The sequence below is a fragment of the Lutjanus erythropterus genome, chromosome 17, assembly GCF_056507025.1.
Source record: "Lutjanus erythropterus isolate fLutEry1 chromosome 17, fLutEry1.hap2, whole genome shotgun sequence".
Taxonomy (NCBI): Eukaryota; Metazoa; Chordata; class Actinopteri; order Lutjaniformes; family Lutjanidae; genus Lutjanus; species Lutjanus erythropterus.
In genome coordinates, this window is record NC_139333.1 from 6,578,092 (window position 1) to 6,602,641 (window position 24,550).

The window sequence follows — 24,550 nt, forward strand, 5'->3', positions numbered from 1 at the left end:
GAACATTAACCACTGATCCATACTGTATCTATTACAGGTGTGAATCTTCACTGGCCTCCAGCAATGTATCTATGCTCAGTTTTCTATGTTACCACGCATGGCTTCTTTTTCATCAATTAATACAAACAAATCTTCACTCTCTTTTTATTTAGAAGGTGCTTTCAAAAATCACTACAAATCGACTACAAAAGTCTATTATGTAAAAGGCTGCACGTCGTATTTGTGTGATTCCCCTCACCTCCTTAGTTATGAAAGCCGCCGCAGATATGTTTCTCTTTCCCTCTCTCAGGGTTGGACAGCAAAGTTCAAAGCACTTCCTAAATTCTTGGCTGATAAGCTGGACTCACTGTTCATGCTCATAAAAGTTCATAAAATCCAAAATGAGAACAGATGGTCGATGTTGCAATGTAACACCATGACTTTACTTACTTACTGTCCAGCAGAGGCTAGAAAATCAACAATTAACGTTAGTAAACTATAATTTTATGTAGGCTGTAATATCCTGATTATGTTGTGTCACTGCATCCAAGCAGAATCTTCCACCTCCACATCATGATGTGTCTTAGAACTGAGACATTTCCACACCTCTTATATCTGTAAGATCTATAACTTGGCAGATGTTAGGAAACCAGCAGCATCTCTCTCATAATATGAGAGTGGTCAGTCATGAAGGCCTAAACAGTGAGCAACTGCACCGGAGAAGTTAGAAGATTAAGTTGTTCTGCTTTGCGTACCTTTACGTCAGTAAAGGGTTGGGTGTTATGTTAAATTTTTCTAACTGGCCACCGACAACCGGCGATTGGCCATATAGTCTATTCTACTGTATTTTTCCTACATATTGTGTGTTTTCAACTGGTGAACCTCTAGTCACAATCAGGTTTACCAGCAAGACAGATGGATACAACAGATGAACCAAACAAAACGGACGTGCTGAGAAACCAGCCCTGCCATGCGCCAGTCTATCACAGGTCAGACCAGCCATTAACATTCCAGCAGGGAAACAGAAGGTGTTTTTTTCCCCGACTTCCTGGTTGCCCCCCCCCCCCATTCTGCAGTGGAATTTACCAGCACTGTTTGCATTTGGCTGTGACTCAATGCTGACATCAGGCCCGGGATTTCTTAGTTTTGATCCACTGAACTGCGAAGAGACATAGCCAGAGGAATGTAGTCAATAATATCTCAACCAAGGCTGAGGAGAATGGTACCTGCATGGCAGCTGTGTGCATAATCGTAAGGAAAGGATGTGGAGTCTGGCACAAAACCGTAATGCAAACAGCACTATAGTCTGTATTAATCACCTCCTGTACTGTTCTCAGCCTGTGTTTGCACTGGGAGAGGTGAACTCACCGCCAGAAGCTAGTAAAGCAACTATGCTTGTGTTAGCAGATTAAGCAACTGTACAAGTCCTTCTGGCATATCAGATGTATGATCCCTATCTGACCTAAAGCTGCACTTCAGCTTCATTCCAAAGAAGAATCAGGTTTACTCTGTTTTCAGCTGCCAGGGTTAACAGGTTATGCAATGTACAGATTAATTAACTACTACAATATCTTCTTGTCCCATATGTAAGAAACATGCATCATGGGGAAAATGTACAATGGCTAAAGTACAAAAAAAAGTTTGGTGGAAAACTCATGAATTCATAAAAAGCTCACTTAATATTAAGAGGTCACTAAAGGAAAATTATAGTTTACTATAACCAATGTCCTATTTTTATAACTTGGGTTTAGTGAGATTACTCAAATTATGAACATGATCCTTACAGAAGAACCAGAAACAGAAAAGGCAGACTATGAGTGAATGGTTGCAAGGGTTTAGGTGGCGAGAATATGACACATCAAAGGATGTAATAAACTGCTGTGTGTTCTGCCAGTTTCCTCAACTAGTTGAGAAGTCTAACTCCTTTCTCCATCGGAAGCAGGGCCTTCAGGAACATTGCATTTGGGCCACCAAAAATGTTCTTGTCCACCAGTTTAGAGGCTTGGTGGGATGTGGGGCCAGTGCGTGAAACTCACCAAAGTAGCTCCTGAGATCTTACTTTTAATGTCACTATTAATCCCTCATTGTACAGGAAAACTGTGAGTGTCCTCTTCTATGTGATCAGCTGACCGTTCATGCTCATTGGACCTATATTTAGCAATGTCATCATGCTGACAGGTCTCAAAAATAACTTTGGTGAGTACAATGTTATCACAACTGAAAGAAGTGATGACTCAAGTTGTTCTTTAAAACATTTCTAATCCTCCTCGACCACCGGTATGTCTGTTATTACAAATGTGTTGCCATGCTGTACAGGCCAGATTACATTTTTCCATTTGATGCACTGATGTTTTGCCAATACCGTGGTGTCTTAGGTTTAAATGTCTTACTCATTTTATGCAACAGAGAACTTTGCTGAAGCAGAGAGTTTTATTTTTTACTTTATGTTACTTATGTAAGCTATGAGAGGAGGGAAATGAGCTAAAAACCAAGCAGCCCAATACCAAGTGAGCCTTCAGCACACAGGCACACCCATATACAGAACATTATAGGAAATTAAAGACATATGAAAAGTGGTCAGTTCTGCTGTGGGGAAAGAGAAGAGTTACAGAACAAAGGAACAGAGTGCTCTCTACATGGCCAAAGGTTCTTTATTGAGCAGCCATTGACCAGTCCTCTGTAAGACCCATCAACATCTCACATCTTGTCAGTAAAAAGTAGTCCCACTACGGTCTAATTGTATACTGTTGAAGGAGAGAGAAACATCTATAAGAGCACCAGTGTTGAAGGAAAAATAGCAGCATAGGCCAGCTGGCAGCTGTTAGCATCTGGTAACATGAACCTTCACTGTAAACCAGGAAGGACTGGGGGAGGGAGGGGAGAGGAGAGCTGAGGTCGTGTTCCGCAAATTAGATTTTCAGAGGACTAGAGGCTGAGAGAGAGGGAAAAACAGAGAACCAGAGCCGGAGAGGGGTGTTCCCTGACCAGCGATGACGGCTTTGTACCAGACTGTTACATAACTCGGACATCTGAAAATCATTTTTATTGTGACGAACCCCCTAACCTCGTGCCCTACTTACAGAGGAAACACTGCTTTCTTTTCTTCTTTACGACTGGTTTCCATTTCAGTCATACAACAACAGACCCCCGGGCAGACTGGCAGCAAAGAAAAGGCAGCCGAAAGCCAATTAGGGGAGAAAAGAGAAATAAAGACAACAAATACAAAGTTGAATTGAGGGTGAGAGCATGTGTACATGATATGAGTGAGGGACAGAGAAGCTGTCTGAGCCTGGGTATGAGAGAGTCTGTAATACTGTATGTGTGTGTTCTTGCAAGTGCTTTCCTTCAGGTTTTACGGGCCTGTTCTTCCTGCCTTCCCCTCCTCTGCTCTTTCTGTTGCTGTATATAACATCTAATAAAAGCCTGGCTGTTAATTTGCTTCAGCTACCAAAATGACAGGGTTTTTATTAGACGCCGACCTTTAACGGGGAAGCAGGTTTCTATTTTTATCTTTTATCTTACAGAAATCTGCTCAATAATCTTTCACTTCAGGCCAGCTTCACTTTTCAAAACACTGTACATACCCTTCTCCTCTCTCCCTGCTTCCAAAAACACTCATGGTTTGTTTGCAGAGTTGGCTCACTGCTGATAAAGAGATCTGTCTTTCTCTGTCTGATACATCAGACCGATAACCTATCCTACCTTAGTGACACACCGTCCTCACCTTAACCATGCTAAAAATACAAAACTTTAAAGTTGGCTTGCTTTCATCAAGCTACAAAACTGCTATGGATACCATATAATAGTTGACTAAACTGTTAGTCAGTGAGGAGAGTCCTAGTTGACAGATTTATCTGTCAGACGGAGAGAAAAACCCACCTATAACTACATTCTGGAATGGCACGTTGCCATTAGAACCAAGATCTAAGTATCAGGGGAATGTTGCAACAATGGACCTTTTCTCTTGTAACATCGATGTCACTGACACACTGCTACTAACTGTGCCGTAGCTGTCATTAGCTAGTTGCTGTTTCCTGAGGACTTTGAAGAGGTATCAGGTGACTACACCCTCTTTGACACTGGATTAAAAAAAAAAACACTAACACCTGGCTGTTGTCTTCAGTGGGAAAGAGTACAATCGGCATTCATTCCTGGATAACATAACTCTCTACTGGTCACAGGTATTTATCAGCTCCAGCTCTGATTGATAGCGATGTAAACACCACACCCAGGCAGACACGATAATTTTCACTCCTTTTGAGCAGAGGCAATGGAGGCTAGTTGCCTCAATCTTTAACTTCTGCAGCTCTTCTTTTCTTTTTTTTCAAACCCATGTGGTGCTTGGTTTGAGTCTGTTTCACTTGCTGCAGCGGCGCAGGACAGCAGAGTTTGCACCTGCTCAAAAGTGTGTATTTACTCCTGAAGTGCTCGCCTTTGGTCGAGCATCTGACAGTGAAATAACGTTTTATTCCTATAAAACCTTCACGATAAAAGTCTTCCTATCTTTTGTTATCTAAAAGCTTTTATTATGAAGTAGCAAAATCAACAAATGCTGGGTTGTCATAAGCAGTAACTTAACAGGGCTCCTATCAAATGAAAGCAAACATCAAACGGTAAAATAAAGCAGTTACCTGAAAGTACAAACAGCTACGCAGGAGAGAAACTAAAACTTTAAACTACAGAGATTGAGTTAGAAGCTACTAAAGTACTGAGAGCTGAGACTTTGAAAAGTGTATTTCTCCCAGTTTTCCTGCACACATATGAGCGGAGTCTTGGCTTTCCAGCAGACATCAGAAGAGCTGTGTTCTTCAATCTGGTCTGACAGCAGGTACACAGTGGTGGAAATAATCTCAGAAAATAAGAGCGTGACAAACTGATGAGACAGGAGCTGAACACTTATTCACTGGAATCTGATGACAGTGTTGGTGCAAACTACTGTTGACAAAGTTTGTTGTTTGTGTGAGAAAGACAGCCCACCTGGTTTTACTCCTGACCTTGTCAAATCATTAAATATTCATGAATCCTTAACAATGTTCCCCATAAAATACTCATTGAAAAGGTATTGCCCACACTGCTTCCACCTCATGCTATCATCGACGGTGAATTTTCGTCTGCACATGGCTTGGCATCTGAGTCACTCCAACAACAGAACAAGAGTCCCGTCAGCTCATTGTGACCTCTGCTACATTCATCAGCAAACGTTAAGTGCTCCACACTTGGTGTTAGCAGGTGAGTCACAGGCTAATGGCTGTTCTATTATTCAGAAACACAACAGCAAGACGAGTTGGAGACGAGGCACAAACTAAACCAACTAGAAGATACACTTTGCACATTCTTCTTTTTACACTTGTTTATTCGTTTCACTGTGTTAACTCAAAAGGGTTGTTGCTAATGTCACTGTTATTGTTAAATGCGTGGTATGTTTCTCATATCTTATTCTTCTGGTATTATGGTTTTTATGCTGCACCAAAAATATGGATTGCCTGCCAAAATGCCAAGTTGGGCTTGTAAATCTCAGGTAAGGGTAAAAAGGAACTTAACTGCTAAACTATTTTGATTTTCAGTGAATTGTTCAAGTAACGTTTCATGAGATATGGCAGAAAATGCTGTTTTCAGCTTCTCAAATATGGAGATTTCCCACTTTTCTCTATTTATATTCCTATCAAAATCATTATCTTTGGGTTTTCGACCGATATAACAGGACATTTAAAGACATCACCTTGGACTCTGAAAAACTGGGGTGGACATTTTTCACTATTTTCTAACATTATATTAGATATTATGGCATTAGATTAAACATGACAATGACATGACACTTATTGTTGTTGTTATTTGATAACAGCTAATTCATGTGGAGCAAGTAAATAAACATTAACATTGAGGCCTGCTAGGACAATAAAGATTTACTAAATTGAGAGAGAGAATTTAACAATAAAAAAAAAACTTTATTATATTATATTTATTATGTATTTAATCACCCTTTATTAAAAGTAACTTTTCCATAACCCCCTTCTGTGCTATTATACAATACAATTTAACATGACTGCTATGATTTTAAAACAGTATATCAATCTCATTTAATACTAAACATATTTCGATCATAGCGTGTTGTCTGCACAAGATGCTGCATGAATTTTAAGTTTTTCTACCCACAACACTCATTATAAATGTGCATATGTGAGTGTGCTGCAGCTGTGCCCCAACCACGCACCACAACATAGGTACATTTCTGCAAACTAGCATACAGGTGTTTATTGACCTTTAAATATATGCAGTATGATATCCAAGAATGCAAGTGTTTGCATGCTCAGCAGCCCCACACTCCCTGCCTGTCTTGAAGTGGTGCATGATACACAGTAAGGTGTGTGTGTGTGTGTGTGTGTGTGTATCTTTAAAGATCTCTGAGCTACATGAGTGGGCTTGTACCTGTGGGTGTGCAGGCAAGCACCATGTTCCTGTTGCTACGAGAAGCCTTACGAAGCTGATACAGCGCTTTTCTTTAGCTTTGGGCTACAGATCTGAGCGAGTCTGTCTCACTTCTCATTATCTAACAGGAATTTACTGGATAACAAATCAAAGATGTGAGTGTGTTAGTGCTTGTTGAAATACCGTGCTGTCAGGACACACTGTGAAAGTGGAAGGCTACCAAAGCATGCAAGTGCATGTCCAGGTCCTGACAGTGACATGAGTTGCGAAGAGTGTGTGTGTCTGATTGTGTGTGTGTGCTGGTGAGTCATGCACAGTCTGTGGGTGTGTGCGTGGTGTGCTGGACACATGTAAGATTTAAACCTCTCGCAAAACTTGCCTCAGTTGCATAAATACGCTTCTGCCTGCATGTTTATCAGGCTGAAAGCTGTTTACATTCACCAAAAACTACGACATTTGGTGTTTAGATTCAGCCTATTTCGCAATGTGACTGAAAAACTGAGATTTGTGTGGTAATTTAAAGCCCCGTTTACACTGGACAACAAACTCATGAATATCCATTACCATCTGGCTTTTGTCTTCAGTAACCTTTCATACACATACGAGTTTGCATCCGCTTAAAAGAGTGTGTTTACTAATGAAGTGTTCGCCTTTAGTCGAGCATTTGAGAATGAAAAACATTTTATTTCTTATAAATTCTTCACAATAAAAGTCCCCCATCATTGTGTTATCTAAAAGCTTTTATTATGAAGCAGCAAAATCAGGAAATCTTGGGTTTTATCAGTAACAACTTAACATGACTCCTGTTAGCTGAACACTTGAAAACACAAACGACACAGGAGAGAAACTAAACTTAAAACCACAGAGATTCAGTTACAAGCTACAAAAGTACTGAGAGCTGAACACACAGAGACTTTTAAAAACTGTCCTGCACAAATGAGTGAAGTCTCAGCTTTCCAATCCACATCAGACAACCCCCCAACTTGTCAACTAGCAACAGACAAAGCATCAACTGCTTATTTTTAGCTGGTTTAGCCATGTTTAAAAAAAGTGCATATATGCACTAATTATGGTGTAAAAACAGTATCCCAACATGTGTATTCCTGTTGTCATGGCAATATTATGTGGTATAATAATTTTATGTCATTACTTTTTCATGCCCAACCTGAAACTGGTTTATTCTTTTTGATGTCTTATGTCTTTGATTGCCTTGGGAACATGGAGATTATCTAATGCTTGACAGAGTCACTGGCAGAGAGGCGAGGAGACACACAGCTGGATTGTGTTTGCTGCAGCTGTGTGTTTGGATTAGACTGAAACATAACTCCCCTCCTCCCTTCCTTCCCCATGTCCACTTCAACAGAACATATTTATGGTTTTATTTTTCCTTGACTCTCTAATTTTACATGTCTTCACTCTCTTCTCTGCTCTCCATACTTATTCCTCCTCTTTCTTGCCATCCATCAGTCTCTCTCTCTCTCTCTCTCTCTCATTCGTCCCTCTCTGCTCCCCTCCTACTCTCAGCCTGACAGAGTGCTGTGGGGCCTCTGCTGCTGGCTGCCTCCCAATCTGTTACATAACAGTACCATCAGCCTCCCTGAATCACTGCTGGGCTAGGCTAGCCTCAGACAGGCTACATATCTCGCTATCGTATCTTAAATGTCACCCTGCAGCAAAGCGTCTGTCTGTGTGGGATCAGACCGCATTAGTATTTTTAATTTCAAATGGAAAAGTGATTGTTTTCTGGTGCCTGACAAGCAGAAAGCCCAGCACTAATGACACAACATCGTGGTGTAAGCTACGGCCCATCTATTATCATTATGAAAGGGTGGGGATGAATGATCTTTATCTCTTGATGCTTGCAAGTCTGGATGATGAAGTCATTCAAATCCCAAACCTCACTCATGGAATTTTAAGCTGTAGTTAACCAGATCTTCACCCAACATTTAACCACATGAATCCCAGTCTCTGCTCACATTTAGACGACCAGCCATGCTTCCATTTTTGTTCATCTTGACTCACCGTGGCAACCTAGCTGTAGTTCAAAACTGGTATCTTGTTCAAAGACCAATATTCCTTTAACAGTCAAGACAGTTTCTTCACTGTGACGAAAATAAAACCAATCAATAAAAATGTCAGTATTCTAGTCAGGGTCTCATATTCATAGTCATTGCCTGTGCAAGAGTCTCCAGGTTTTCAGTGTAAGCTTCCCACAACAACAGCTAATTTGTTTGATTTGTCCCACTCACTGCTTGTATTTTATTTAGCCTTTATTTTACCAGGAATATTCCCAATGAGATTTTTCAATGGAGCTCTGGCCAAGACAGCAGCATAAAAAATTCCACATAAAAGAACAATCAAATGAATTCACATAAAAGAAACTAGGAACGCACATAAAAACAAACAGCAAATTACATCAAACAGGATGAATTTGGTGGTCAAACAGTCCTGTATCCTGCTGACAAAATAATCTTAGCTTCAGGTGATTCTGTAGCTCACACCAAGATGAGGGTGCAAAAACTTTAAACGGAGTGTCTATTTGCACCCAGGTACAAACAGGCACATGGCAGTTAAACAAGGTATGGTGACTTGTAAGCACAAGCCCATTTTCTTGTTGTGGAGAGGTGTTCAAGTCCTGACCCAAGAGACTAAGATTTGATGGTAGTGTTTTTTTTTATTATTATTTTCAGTTTTAAGTTGCAATTTGGTTAGGTTCAGGCAACAAAACTACTTGGTTTAGGGAAAAAAGGAAAAATATATGAAAAAGCAGCATCATAATGAAGTACTGTAGTGCTGCACTGTACTGTAGGTGCTGTAGTCCTGGCCTAAAAATCTTGAAATGGGTTTTTAGATTTCTGATTACTGACTTTTCAGCATCGATTAATAATCTCTCAAGAGAGAGTCACAATGCATATAAGAGTTAATTTCTTCCCAGACCCCTGATATAGGTTGTAGGTGCAATAATTACTGAAATCAAATGCTATGGCATTTGGTTGGAACCAGAATCTGCAGAATCTTGTGCCACAGAGGCACATGATTACAAATCCCCGTCCACTCAAACTGAGGACAGTGCTGGCACAGATAAAACACTGTCTCATTGCATTTATCATTTACAATCCGTCTCGGCAGTAGCAGCCGTAGTCCGTGTTATGATCTGGAACAATCTGTTCTGACTGGAATGAGTGGGTCATCTCCACTTAAATCTGGAGCAGAGCCTGTGACGCCTCTAACCCACTTTTCCCCCTTAGTCTCCATCAGTGAGCCCGGGCTGTGCTCTTTGTTCCTCCACCCTCAGCTAACCTCCAACTCTCCAACCATGACTGGATCCTGGCACCTGGCCTGGAGGCAGCCCTCGGGGAGCAGCGGTGCTTCGGCCGGATAGCTGACAGCTGGATTGAGTTGGGGGGTGGGGGGGGGGGGGAAGTCCACCAATCACACCTTCGACCTTCTCAACACCCTAACCCGACCATGTTTTGCTCAGGAGAGCCCCCCCAAAACCTGGCCTCACTGCCCTGCCTGTTCAATTTGCTCTGAGGACCCTCTGTGGTAACACCCTGAAAACTACATTTACACTACACAGTGTTTGTTCCATTCACCACTAACTCAGACTTCTGAAAGAACTGCTTTCATTGTGAACAGACTCCATATCATTGAGCAATTTGGTAACATCTGGAAGTTTGCAGCGTATGTTTTCTTTAATAGAATTAATACATTGTAGCTGCAGTCAAAATCAACCTCATTATGCAAGCTTCCAGTAAAACTGTGATAAACGACGAGTACAGCTGCAATGATTAATCGGTTATTAAATTAACTGCCAACTATTTTGATGATTGATTAATCAGTCTGCGTAGTTTTTTTTTTTAAAAAAGTCAAAATTCTCTAATTCCAGCTTCTTAAATATGAATATTTTCTGGTTTCTTGACTCCTTTATGACAGTAAACTGAATATCTTTGCATTGTGAGCAAAATGAGACATTGGAGGACATCATCTTGGACTTTGGGAAACACTGTTCAATATTTTTCACCATTTTCTGACAAACAACTAATCATTTAATCAACAAATTAATCAACAATGAATATAACCATTAAATGCAGCTCTATTTCTAACCCTAAATGCTACAGCACATTTTTGCAGCCATCAGTGCAGAGCAGCCAGTCTCATTCAAACAAATGTATCAACACTTGAGACTGCAGTGTCAATACACTTAACATTAACTGATGCATTCAACAGCTCACAGCTCACCTGTAGCCAGCAAAGCTCACCTTACTTCACAGGTAACTTTCAATTATGTTCATCAGACACAAAGGCGTGAAAGCAGAACACAGCATACTCAAATGGACTTTACCTGACTGGATAGTCATATCCCTTTGCACCATGCTGAAGGGGAGCTTCACCCTCCCGGCAAGATTAGCGATTCATACTCCCAACAGAAGCAGCACAATGAATAGCGTTGGGGAAAAAAATATACAACAGCAGTAGAAGGTTGGAGAGAAGTTCCAGTAAGAGAAAAGCCACATGAAATACGTTTTCCCCTCACCGGCAGCTGTTACTCCACAGGTAGCAGTGCACCTCACATTCCCTTTCTCTTGACTGTGTGTCTGCAAGTGTGTGCACGCCCCGACAGAGAGAGGGCGTATGTAGGTCTGTCCCTTATTGCTCCTTGGATAACAACAAGGTCCACCCAGAGGTTTCAGCCCTCTCTGAGGTTAACACCTCTGCTTCACTCCCATGCACTTCTTGAAAAAGACAAACTTTTGGTCACTCCTCTGCACTCTCTCAGCCGGTATGGAAGTTAAAAAATTGAAAATGAGTAAATAAGCTGGTGCCAAGCCTCACCTCCTCAAGTACAAGCAACACGCCCCCTCCTTTCTAGCTTTCCATTTTCCCTCGCTTTCCTTCTGTTCCCTCTCAGCGAAGTTATGCAATACAGCCATTACAGACATGACCTCCCCCTCCTCTCTTCTTCCCCTTCCTCCTCCTTCCTCTGCTGCTGCCGCCGCCGCTGCAGCCCACACTCCCACACTCAAAACTAGCTTCTCCACCTCAAAGTTTTGAATTATTTCTCTGTCACATTAGCAGAGCATGAATGCTTTTGTTTTCTATGAAACAACACAGAAGCAAGTTTGTGACAGGGAAGACAGGAAATGTAAATTGTTTTTGAGGCCATTCTTTGTCAGCCTTTAAGTCTTGAATCACAGCTCTCACACACACTCATGTACAAGGACCTAAACATCTGTCTCTGATCCTCATCCTGAAAAACATGTCACCTCTCTCTATATATACACACACACACACGTGTGTGTTTAACAATAAATGTCCCAGCACTGAGTGCATGACTGAGGAAGGAACCTTGCGCTATAAACACATTGCATAACATGTTGTCGGAGATAAAGCTGTGATAAGATTTACTATGAGGGCATTCCATTCTGTTTGTACATTACTGAAATATTACTCAACTACAAGTACAACTACTGGTGTTAAAAATACTTCAATAAAGGTATTCTTCTCAAAAAGTATGCAGAATGTTAGATCTTTTTCTAGTGTTGATGTTTAATGCATTATCAATATCAGGTATTCAAAAGAGAGGTATTTTTGTTCTCCAAATCTTCAGTCTAAATTACTCTAGAGCTGCAACAACCAATTAATCATCAATTATACAATTAATCAGCAACTTTTCTGGTAATTGATTAATTATTTTGGGTCATTTTTTGATTAAAAAAATGCCAAAATTCTCTGATTTCAGGGACTTCAGTGTGAATATTTTCTGGTTCCTTTACTCCTTTTTGACAATAAACAGAATATCTTTGGGTTTTTGACATAAGACATTTGAGGACGTAATCTTGGGCTCTGGAAAACAGTGAACATTTTTTACTATTTTCTAACATTTTACAGAACAAACAACTAATTGATGAATCGGGAAAATAATCAACAATTAATGATTAACCAACAATGAAAATAATGATTACTTGCACTCCTAAATTACTCCAAACTCATGTGCCTGCTGCAGTGTTTTTTTTTCTCATCTATATGTCATAGTTTTCACTGGCCCATTTGCCATTGGATAGCCTTATTGGAAACTATGCAGGTGAAAGGTTTTGAATATTATTTCAAATTGTAGGCTTAATCAACTGTGATTTTGAAAGATACTAAGTAGATTACACAGTGCAATGCATACTTAAATAGGAGTAAAAATAATCATAAAAGTACAAGTACCCCAAAAAAAAGACTAGTAATTTCAGTACTTGTAATTAGTTACTTCCACCCCTACAAATGTATGCACATAGAAATGCACATACAGTCACATGTGACGCATCTCTGCAGTGCTCTGAAAGTATGTTCATGCAGCTACAGCAGTGCCTGCAGCAACATGTCTGCTTCTGGCTAACAGAATGAAGTGTGTGAGGAACAGGCCAACAAGAGCAGAGGTTGTTTAAATTTGGGAGTGGTGGCCTGAGGCTGTGTGAGAGAGTGTGTGCTTTTGTGTGTTCCTGTGAGGTAAACATGGTCCTGTGACTACTTGTCACCAGGAAATTCTTAAACATTTCTGAAAGGATGTAAACATCACTTAAATGTTGCTCATGAACCATAAATAAAGCGTCTTTTGGTTTTATTACTTTCATTGCAGTCTACAGTTAGCTGCTGCACTGTGCTTCAACTTCTGTTCTACCGCTTGATTTTTATTGTAAGTGTTACTGGACCCTCCTATAGATGGTAAATCATTTACTGGTCCAACATTGCCAAACCCTTCTCTTCAGACAAACCAACTGCAGGTCAATCGACTGTGCCTCTACCTAACCAGGTGGCCAACGCCCTGATGAGAACAATGGCCAATGTGGCTACTGATAATGCAAGGCGTGTGTATGTGTATAAGTAACAGTTACACTATCCCAGGTCTGACCAATGCTCTCATATCTCTGCTTATCCAACAGACTTGTTTTACTTTAAGTAGCACAGACCAAAGTGCACCTACTCTTATATGTGTACAATCATATGCCTCAGTTTTGGCCTAAAAGCGAGGGTTCATTAACACCACATATGTTTAGAGCAGTTTAGTAGTTGCTTGGGGTCAGCTGAGATTGATGCTTTTTGATCTCATGTGGCACTGCATAGCTGCACCAGATCAACTGACGATGCTTTTCTTGATCTTTTATCAACCCAGTTGCAGTGTGTGTGTGTGTTTTTTTACATGATACATAATCAGAGCTGACAACAGGAAACAACCTCAAAAGAGAGTGTATGGGTTTATGGAGAAAGATGTTTACATCTGCATGCAAGCAGTTGCTGGTGCTTAGACAAAAAAACATAACAAGAATCATGGAAGCAATAAAATAAGAGCAGCCTAAAATAATGGTTGTTTTAAATAATTTCCAAGCTCTAAGTGACAGTCAAAGTGAAAAGTCAAGACCCCAAAGATATTTAGATTACAAGGCAAACTAATCTGTATTGCATCTTTCAATTCTGTGATGCTTACAATTCTGCAATATATCACAACATATTAAATCCTAACACCAGTATCGGGATGCGTATTGAATCACCTGATTCTTGCCAATATACAGCCCTAATAATAATATAATGTAGACAATCCAATCAGAATTTTTATTTGCCTCTGTACAAACTGTGTTCTTTATTAATGGTTATCAAATAAACACAAAGACTTAAGCTAACTGTCCTGTTTAATCTTGGGCTGCAATATCTATGAAATGTCAGAAAATAGTGAAAAATATCAATCCCGGTTTTTCAAAATCCAAGGTGATGTCTTCAAAGGTCTCGTTTTATCAGTCTAAAACCCAAAGATATTCAGTTTAATATAATAATAAACAGAGAAAAACAGGAAATCTCCATCCTTGAGAGGGTGAAAACGGCATTTTCTGCTATTGTGCATGAAAAATTACTTAAACGGTTAATCATTTATCAATATAGTTTAATAGTTTAATTCTTTTTCAACACTGAAACTGCATTTTTACTTTTCCTGGGTAAGTGGGCAGTCCTTATTGTTGCATCGTGGCAGACTCCATGGAAGACGACCCGTGCCCTCTGCAGATATAAAGAGCTAATTCCTAAGGTAACAAAACACAATGATTCTTATTTTCAGGTGATCATACACTAATGTAAAGATATTCTGCCAGTAAATCCCTGGAAATCTTTGACACAGGACATTTAAACTGCTGTCACCAAAAGCTCACATTAGCCATGTTAATAAAACTCCAATAAACAAGCTATTTTTCAGTGCTTGTGACTTTCATTTAAGCTTTGATGTTCCTGTAATTTGGCTGTGTGAACCTAAACAGACCAGATCCATAAATGCAGCAAAGTCAACTTTTCCACCATGATTCAAACCGATTGGAAGCTGCTGCACGTCACCCTGCACAGAGTGCCAAGTGCTCTAAGCTCTGAGCTCACTCCAGACACAAAAAAGGCCTACAGAGCCTTACACAGCGAACGTGCAGCACAGTCTAATCTACTGCAACAGGAGGTCAGCGCAGCGGAGCAAGCCAATTAGGTACAGCAGCTTCTTCTTCACTCCCTTCTTTCTGGAGACTTCACTGCCACACACAGCCTTGTACACACACACACACAGTTTCACCTCAGCACTTAAACCTTCATGTCTCTCCCACTTTACCACCCTCTGCAGTGAGGTAAGCTCTCCGCTGACAAATGAACAAGACGTACAGACAAACATCTGACATTTAACTTCTGCCTCTCAGATAAATGTTTTTTTCCCCCACTTTCTACTTAACCTCAACTTATGTAACATGTTCTCCCGTGCACGCTTTTTAGCTGGGAGGAATTTATGTTGGAAATAGGCCATCTCTGTGAAGGATGACTAGTGCTTCGCCAAAATATTCACTTGAGCTGGAAGCAGGAGTGCTGGCCTACGAGGTTTGTAGAGTGATGTGTTTCCACTACATTCACCCAGGAGCTCAGACGAAAAAACTGTGGGACACTGAGGTTTAACGTGCTGAGAAGCAACACAAGCAGGCAGTATCTGTCTGCACCAGATGATGGCTGTCAAGGGTGCACATAATTATCAGCGCGTCATCAATATCCGCAGATAAATGCATCAGACATGCGTATCTGAATCAGCTCAAAATGGCGATAAGGTGGCACTTTGCGCACGTGATGCGAGTACGTCTGCGGTGTGAAGGGTTTCTGAAGTCAGCGTCGGCTATTGGTCAAAATGAGTTAGAAAATATTTGCATAATGGATATCGACAAAAATCCAAAAACGTGCATCCCATAAGGTAGTGATGCACAATATTGTTTGACCACCAAAAAAGAAGGGAAGAACATGAGAGTGGACTGGAAACCTGAAAACACTTCTGTATATACTACGGTGTTATTTTCACATGTAAACAGTGCTGTCACATTTGTCTGCCTAAAGCAGTGTTCAAGTCAAAGATAGTTCTCCACAGAAAAATGCAAAGGGGTTATTTTAAAAGCCCAAAGACTGGACAGCAGTTTATACAAGTCTGAGAAGTTACCAGGCTAGTAATAATTTGACCCTCCAAACCATCACTTATGAGGTAAACACCAGCATTTACATTCGTTGGACTATTCTGCTGCAAAATTTGAGCCTGAATGCCTCCAAAACCAAATACCAAAATGTGGTGATTGAACGAACAAAAAGCGTGCATGCAACACAGTCTCACCATTCTTTCTCTCCTGTAGAGGCATCGGGTCGGGCGCAGGCTGAAGGGACAGCTCCTGAAGCTCGCTGGTCACGGCCTCACTCTGAGGGCTCGGGGCCAAGCCTGGCATCCCGGCGACTTCCATGCTGCCAGGACTTGGCTCCTCCCCTTTCTGTGGCTGTAGCATTGCCAGGGTGATGGAGAGACCTGCCGTAAAAATAGGACATCAATACTTTATTAACTATCAGGCTCTGTGTGGCATTAAAGGGATAGTTCATGTTTTTTTTGAAGTGGGTTTGTGTGAGGTATTTATCCATCGTTAGTGTATTAACAACAGTAGATGGTAGTCAGCATGCCTCCAGTTTGGAGAAACAGCAGGAGCAGCAAACACTGAAATATTGTGTACACTTCAACTGATTTAGATTTTCTTAGATGAACCTTTCCTGAGGGGCTAAAATGTGTTTTGTTGCTGTGGACCTGATTTACTTTTATCTCTGTATCTAATTTAGAACATCAGTGTGGTATTTAATAAGCTAAGACTTAGAAAAACTTCAGTATGCAGAGTAGGAATTTTATTATCTGAGAGGTCAACAGCTTATGATTTCGCTATTGAGCACACAGACTGGCCGGCTTATGTTTGATGCAAAACAGCAAACATCAGCATCACAGTCAGTAACATTTTACATACGCCCAATGGTGTTTTCATTTTGTGGTGTCTTTCTAGCCATGTGTCAGTTTATAGGAATAAAATATACAGATAGTGCTAGGAAAATAAGACATGGCTTTAACTGCTAGCTAGAGCACTGTGGCACCACAACACGTGAGTCAGTTTGTATGTGCGTAGGTATACATGTGGTACTTTCCTGTGCAAAATGTAGTAAGGTTTTAGATCTAATATCCTAAGTACCTCCTTTATTCCATTTGCCTCAGACACACAATGTATTTTCCCACAAAAGGTTTGTTCTACCGGTTCATCAGTAAAAAAGTGTAATGCAACTGGAGATTTACTACATCATACTGTCCGCATTGGCCAATCACAGCTGAGTATTAAACACAGCCATGGAATAAAAGAAGACAAACGGTGCCCGAGGCACTTTTACGGGTTGTAACAAGTCAAAAAGCTCATCCAAGGAAACTGAACAAGTCTATTTTCCTCTGTCTGTCTGTTCTTCTGTCTGTCTCCCTCACACACACAGACACACACACAAACAACTGGGGAAAGTGGAAGAATGCAGGGCTGTAGGCTAGGGGATTAAATCAGCCATCAGGGAAGAATTTGCATGTTTGAGCTTTTACAACTGTTGCTGTGGCCGCTGCTTTAGAGAGACAGACAGAACTGTTTATAGATTTTTTTTCATTTTACTTCTTAACAACCTCAGAGCAATTTCCATATATTTAACACATCTAATAACTTAGCCTCAGAACTGAAGGCATTTCATAAATGAAGCTATTAAAGATGACTATGTTTGTGTCTGTGTGTGTTCAGCGTTACATCTGGCTGCCAGACAAAATGCCCATTGGGGATAGTTAAGGTAAAGTTGAAAGCTGAGTTGAAAGTTGAAACGGGGCTTAGTGTGAAAAGCTTGAGTGAGCCGAACAACCTGAACCAACTCCAGACAATTCAGCCTAACACAAGCCTCAAGACAGAGACTTCCAAGAGAAAGTTTTGGATGGTGCATACAGCAGCACATTATGCACAATACAGCTGCAATAATAAGTTGATTCATTGATTAGTCTATCAAAAGAAAATTGTGCACTTTAATCATTTCTCAAGCAAAATGTGTAACTCTTTTCTGGTTCCAGCTACTTAAATGTAAGGATTTGCTGCTTTTCTATATCATTCATAACAACAAATGAAGAGACTTTGGGTTTTGGGCCCAAAAAATCCAGTACTGGTCAGGCCCGAGTTTTGACATGATATAGACTAAACAATAGACTGATCAATGAAATCATGAAAATAATTGGCAGAATAATCAATAAGAAAAATACTCTTTGGTTGCAGCCCTATTACACATATGAGGACTAAAATATTGAAGGGAAAATGAGAAAGGTTTGTTTATATAAAGACAGAGGACCATGGTACTGGGAGCACATAATGGACAGCTAGGTTGTCCAGTCTGGGGTAAACACGGGTGTTACTGATCATACTAATTAAGTCCCATTCCATTTTAGTGTAGCAGAGATTTTGCAGTGAAGCCACATCATGACTCTGACTCAACATTTGGGCTTGTTTTTCAAGTCTTTCCTGTAATGATTATTTTCATAATTGAATAATCTGTTGAGTATTTACTTGATTAATCGATTAGTTCTTTGGTCGATAAAATGTCAGGAAATTGTGAAAAATGTCAGTCAGTGTTTCCCAAAGCCCAAGACGATGTCCTCACATGTCTTGTTTTGTCCATAACCCAAAGATATTCAGTTTACTGTCAGAAAGGAGCAAAGAAATCAGAAAACATTCACATTTACGAAGCTGAAATGATTAAATTGATAAATCACAATAGCTGACTATTAATTTTAAAGTCGATTAATCATTGCAGCTCTATTAGAATATGACTGCTGTGTAAAAGCTCTTAAGCTTGCTCAGAAGAGGCCTTTTTCACAGCAGACAGTCTGACTTTTCATAACAGCAAAAGCACAGGTGTAACTAATAACATTATCCATGGCTCTGATCTGTTCAAGTGTCCCATTAAGTCAACACAGTGTGACAGTGACCCACCACACACAATACCAAGAGCCTGAAACTAAAGCAGCTAATTGGAATTTAGGCATGATTAATTTTATTATTTACACCTGTCCTATTCTGACCATGACATGACAAAATGTCTTGTTTAAAGATGGTGAATTGTTAATAAATTTGATAGCCTTTGTTACTGTAGTAAGTTATCACTCATCCCTATTTACATTAGACTCAAATGACAGCAACTGTGTCATAATGGTGGTGTTCACAGTACAGTGACTGCTGGAGAGGAACACCGTGTCTCAGACCGGCAGGTACATCTGTAATACAAACAGGCTGAGCTGAGTGAAGCAAAGCCTCAACACAAACCTGTCTGAGATTAGGCTAATGTGGAGGGATGTGCTTCCATTGTGACACAGGTCAAATTTATTTACACCTGCTCTATAAAAGAAATTTTCCTGATTTACTGGTGGAAGCCTGGTGGAACTGGTTCTCTTTCTTTGCGAAAACACTCCTCTGGACTGAACAGGTCCAGTAACTTGGGCCGCACATCACTAATGGTTGTTTACAGAGGCCGGCCGGCCCGCCGCTGTGTGGCGTGTTGTTGATCTCTCTCCTGCTCTCTCTGCAAATATGTGTTTTCTAGCCGTGGGGTTCTGATGGGGATTCTGTCACTGCTGCACAGCGGGCCTGAAAACAATGAGGCAGTGTTGTCTGAGATGTCACTCTTCTCTCTCTCTCTCTCTCACAATCAAATGCCAGCGTGCACACATGTCTGAATAGCGGCACACTAACCACATGACACCCTAAATGCACATTTGATGTCAGCGGCCTCAGGATGTCTGCAAGTTTTATCAAACCAAATTTAAAACATTTAAGAATCTATGCAATACTTGGTAGAATAAAGTATAACTCTTCTTTTTATATATATTATATATGTCTTATTATATGAAAACAGACATATCTACAGACCTATCAGAATACAACTTATTTCCCATAGGAAATATTTAGAATTTTGTGCTCTGTAGGGTATCATTTGAACTTTTTTGGAACTAGTGCAAATACAACACTACTTTGATAAGCAATTAATCACTTTGAGTCATTTTTTAAGAAAAAAATGACCAAATTATCTGCTTTCAGCTTCCCAGATGTGAATATTTTCATAAATTCTTTTATGACATTAAACTGTTTATCTTTGGGTTGTGGCCAAAAGAAGACATATGAGGACATCACCGTGGGCTTTAGGAAACAGTGATCAACATTTCTGACCATTTTGTCAAACAAATAATTGATTACTCGAGAATATTACTGACAGATTAATCAATAATGAAAATAGTTCAAATAATTCATAATAGGCATAATTTAACTAATTAAAAATTTAGTAATGGATAATTAATTGACAGTCTCATGTGACATAATTTTGTCTGGCAGAGGTATTTACTGCATGAGGAAACTTAAATTTCAAATTAAAATGAAAAAAAAAATCTGTGACCCTACAAACAGGATCTATCTGTTACCTGTTTTCTGACACCAGCTGACAGCACCTTGACATTTGGTGACACTCAATGCTACATACAGGACATTTCATTCAGCACCAAACAAATACTGAGGTTCACTATGTAGCTGCACTGCACTGTGTACAGGTAATGAGACAGGCGCCAAAATGTCATATGGATTTTAGCGTAGCATGATTTTGGGATGATGGGATGACATTATAATACCTCATATAGGCATGACAGTGATATTAAAACAAATGTCACTACATATGTCTTAGAGAAATCTTTCACCGCCTGATACCCTTCAGTCAAGGTCCTTGCCATTACACTGTCATGACCGCATCAATGAGTAAATCCTCAAGTGCATCTGCTAATCTACTTCACCCGCGTCCAGGAGGAGCTCAAACTCAGCAGCAAAAGCATAAAGACAGGAGCTTTGCAGGTACATTTTGAGCTGTTCATATTATAACCTCGAAATCGCACGTGACACATGTGAACAGTCAAAACAGGTCTGGCAAAGAGAGTCACAAGCCTTTCCACTCAAACTGAGAAAGCAAACAAGGAAACCGGTTTAAAAAAAGGATAGTGACATGATAGTCAAATTCAGTGGTGCTAAAAGATAGCATTCAATCAAGAGCGAAAGGTCAGACTGGTGCAGTATGGCAAAACACTTCTTAATTAAGTAAGGATCATTCAAGACCCCTCCTCGACCAGCATCACCCTGTCAGGGTTTATTTTGCAATAATGACCTGCTCAATGTGCATTATCCTACTTATTACACTGCTACTTACTAAAAAATCAATAAATTGACACCAAATATAGATGAAAAATGAACTTATTGCTTCCACTTAGTCCTCTAGAGTTTATAATCAGAGCCGTCTCCATAGCAATCGTATGTTATTCATAGCCATAGACTTCTATTCAGAAATAACTGACCATAGAATGCCAGAATTGACCAATCAGATTTGAGTATTCAACAAAGGCATGCAATAACACTGGATAATGCATTACTAGAAGGACATAGCGTATAATTAAAAACAGTGCAAGCTACTGATGTGACGAGCCAGATAATGTCTGTAGTGCCTTCAAGACAGCATGTGATCTGTGTCTCAGTGCAACGCCTCACTTTGAGATGCATATCTCCTGTCAACAAGACGTCAGAAGGGTATTTGTGGCTTCATATCTCAGCTGTGAACACAGTGATGCCTCATTAATCGAGCCAAACGGGGCCCAAGACTCTACAGTGACCCAGGTGTCACACAGTGGATCCTTTCAAATGCAGCAGAAACCGCTGATACTGATCACTGTTACAGTGATCAACTGTTTATATGGAACAAAAGCTTGGGACAGAATTATTCCTACACAAATGCTGTTTAGAGACATAATGCAACATTTAACTAAAAAACAATGTATTGAGTCTGAAACATAATTTATTTCAATTATCACTTACGACCCAGAAGAGGCTTGTGGTGGTGGCTATGTTTGCAGAGGCCCTCCCCTCTGCCTGAACTTCTCAATACTTTGCTGTGCTCCAGACGCTTAATAAACCCAAAACATTGGTATCTGATGTCCTGGGCATGAGACTCAACAATAAACTATCAATCTGTTGCGTTTACAAAAAGCTTGAAAAAGTCCTATCTTTAAATAATTTGCTGATAATAATCAAGTAGTCTGTTTACAGTGTCCATTTTGGGTCTTTTCATACATGACAACATATGAAAAAAAAGATATATAACTATAACAATTCCATTTTTTACACCCACGATACTGTGCTTTGCCTCACAGCAACCCGTTTGCTTTCAGCTGGCTACCTGAGGCTGATGCTGTGTGTGCACAGTGAAATAATGACAGGAAAAAGAGTTGTTTTCCCAGAGAGCTTATGACAGACTGCCACAAACAAGCCAGCGAGTTGCAGCAGTGAAACTATAGCAAGCTAAAGTCCCATTTTACATACAGTACTGTAGTATAGTGCATTTGAATTATCCACAGTAATTTAATTTGAAGCACATTTGAAACAGCTGTACTGTATTTTAAAACAGTTAATAACCTTTCAGTCAATAGCAAAACTGTCCATTTTATCACTTTATATCCATGTAATTAATATAAATGTCAATAAGATGGTAACTTTCATTACAAAAGAAAAACAACAAAACAGTTATTATCTGCTCATAGTGATCAATTTGACCTGCACAGATGTGATCACTATCAGACATGTCCTCTGTATAAGGCTCTCCAGAGATGCTACAACATGAATTGCTTCACCCTCGCTTTCCCAACAGAGGGCTGCTGTTCAGACATGCAGTGTGTATAGTACAGTTCTGGTGCAATGCACTGAAGAGAGATACAAAGTACTCCAGCATTCCTCTCTACACGCCCACACTAGCCTTTCAGATATGTATCACAATTACAGAAGGTACACACAGAGACGCACACACACCTCCTGACAGCCGCTTTGTTTCACCATCATACGCATGAAAACCACAGACTTACAACACCCTCTCAGCAGCGAGAGCAGCGAGGTAAAGGATGTGGTTCCCACCTGAGATGAACTCCATCAACGTTGCCAAAGGAAAAGCTTGGCTTCTTTTGATAAGTCTGGATCATTTAAGTGAGAAATCCGTTCCATGACTGTGGCTTACAGCAATCCCTGCTCAGTAACCACGGTAACTGATACCACTGAGCTAGCCTGCTCCTTGGCAGGCTAACTGTCGAGCTTAATTTAGCTGCGTCAGAGAATTCCAGCCGGGCAGAAACAGAATCTCAGAAGACAGTTCCATCAAATGTCTTTGTGTTTCTCTCATCACTTCTGTCCGTGTACAAACACAAGTTCAGACATTTTTCTAAGTGACGAAGCATGAATTTACATGTTTACTAAATTATGTCTTTCACCGTCTTCAAAGGCCAATAGGTTATTTAACATAAAATGAACCTTTTAATCTAAAAGCTTAACACTTAAAATTTAAGAAAAAAGTATACCAAAGTTGTAAAGAAGTTATTTATTTATTTGCTCATATGTTCAAGCAGTGAAGGCAAAAAACATTTAAGTCAAAACCATGACCTTCTGCTGTGTTTCAATTTATACGTCTCCGGTTTCTTTATTTTCCTACTTCAACTAATAATTTTTCAATATTTTCTGGAATGAGAGAAAGACATGTAGGTCAGCCTAGAGTTAGAATCGCTCTACCAAGTGAGCTATAGGGGCAGAGTGAACCCTTTATATTCTTCAAATAGTTTGAGCTAGAGGTTTGTTCTGCAGTTAAGAAGAAAACTGCTCTCATTTTCGCTTCTTTTTGTGAAATTGCATTCTCTTTTGACAGACAGCTGTTCTGGGCTTCTTATGTTCTCCGTGCATGCTCACAATGCAAGCTTGTGTAAGGCTGGCTTGGGGTTAGGATTGACTAGATCAGGCTACATTGTGCACAGACTTATTTATCAGCGTTGATGGAGTACCCCCCTGACATGTCATAAACAAGGCTTGATGGGAACATCATGTTGCTTACCTGTATCACTAAATCTAGAAAGGGCGTTTTCCCATTTCAGCAGGACGGAGCTTTGAACGGTTCTGTTGAAGGAGACAGAAAAAGCAAAGCTTCACTTCAGAATGACTGATATCTTTTCTCCTTCCCTGCCAAACCCTTTTCTCTTCCCTGCTCCAGTCCTCTGCGGATTATGATGCTGAGTATCATCACTGTAATCAGGACATGTGCAGAAAGGAATTTAACAAAAATGAAGTTTTAAAAAATGACCATGAGAAGTGGTAATATTAGACGAATCCACGTTGCAGGAGGCCCTTCTTCCCACAGATGTCATGGGGCAGCAGCCTACAGCTGTCACTGTCCTAAACATACACATGCTAAGCTATTGTTAGCATGTCTGGGTGGGAGTTAACCTGAGCAGTCTAAACGCAAGTTTAAGTGAATATAGTGTATAAAGTCGCGCATATACGACATAATGAACGTGAAATGTTGACAACTACAGTATAACGTACTTATTGCTAGCGCCGGCTACATTAGAAACCTGCTCCTCATCCCTGTTGACTGCAGACAGTCAGACACCCCAAGTTAGCTAGCTACTGTTAGCATGCTACATCAGCCAGCCATTAACTGTAACCGCTACGTTAGCTAGCTGCTCACTAGCGTAGCTCCTGTCAGTCACGTTGCTCTCACGTTCTCTCTAATGGGGAAGCTAACTAATGTCCTGACGCTGTCTATTTAATTTACGTATATTTATGTATATTCACGCTTACTTTTCATGGTCGCCACTGTTGTGTTGTGTCTGTAAGGATAAACGGCTTTGGCATCACACCACCACTTCCGAATCACAAAGGAAACTTTAACCGGAAAA

At 40.2% G+C, this 24,550-nt stretch overlaps 1 protein-coding gene across 8 annotated transcripts in view; it reads right to left on the bottom strand.

The window, feature by feature from the left end:
* mrtfab (myocardin related transcription factor Ab) overlaps positions 1 to 24,550 on the bottom strand; it is a 63,735-nt gene extending 39,185 nt beyond the window's left edge. For 5 of the 8 annotated variants that reach the window (XM_084740033.1, XM_084740038.1, XM_084740037.1 and 2 more), the window contains exons 1-3: positions 24,453 to 24,549; positions 23,707 to 23,768; positions 16,055 to 16,240 (exon numbers count right to left, since the gene is read on the bottom strand). In XM_084740033.1, coding sequence (XP_084596159.1) covers positions 16,055 to 16,220 — 166 coding nt within the window. In that variant the 5' untranslated portion in view covers positions 16,221 to 16,240; positions 23,707 to 23,768; positions 24,453 to 24,549. The other 3 variants (XM_084740032.1, XM_084740040.1, XM_084740039.1) reach the window with 3 other exon arrangements.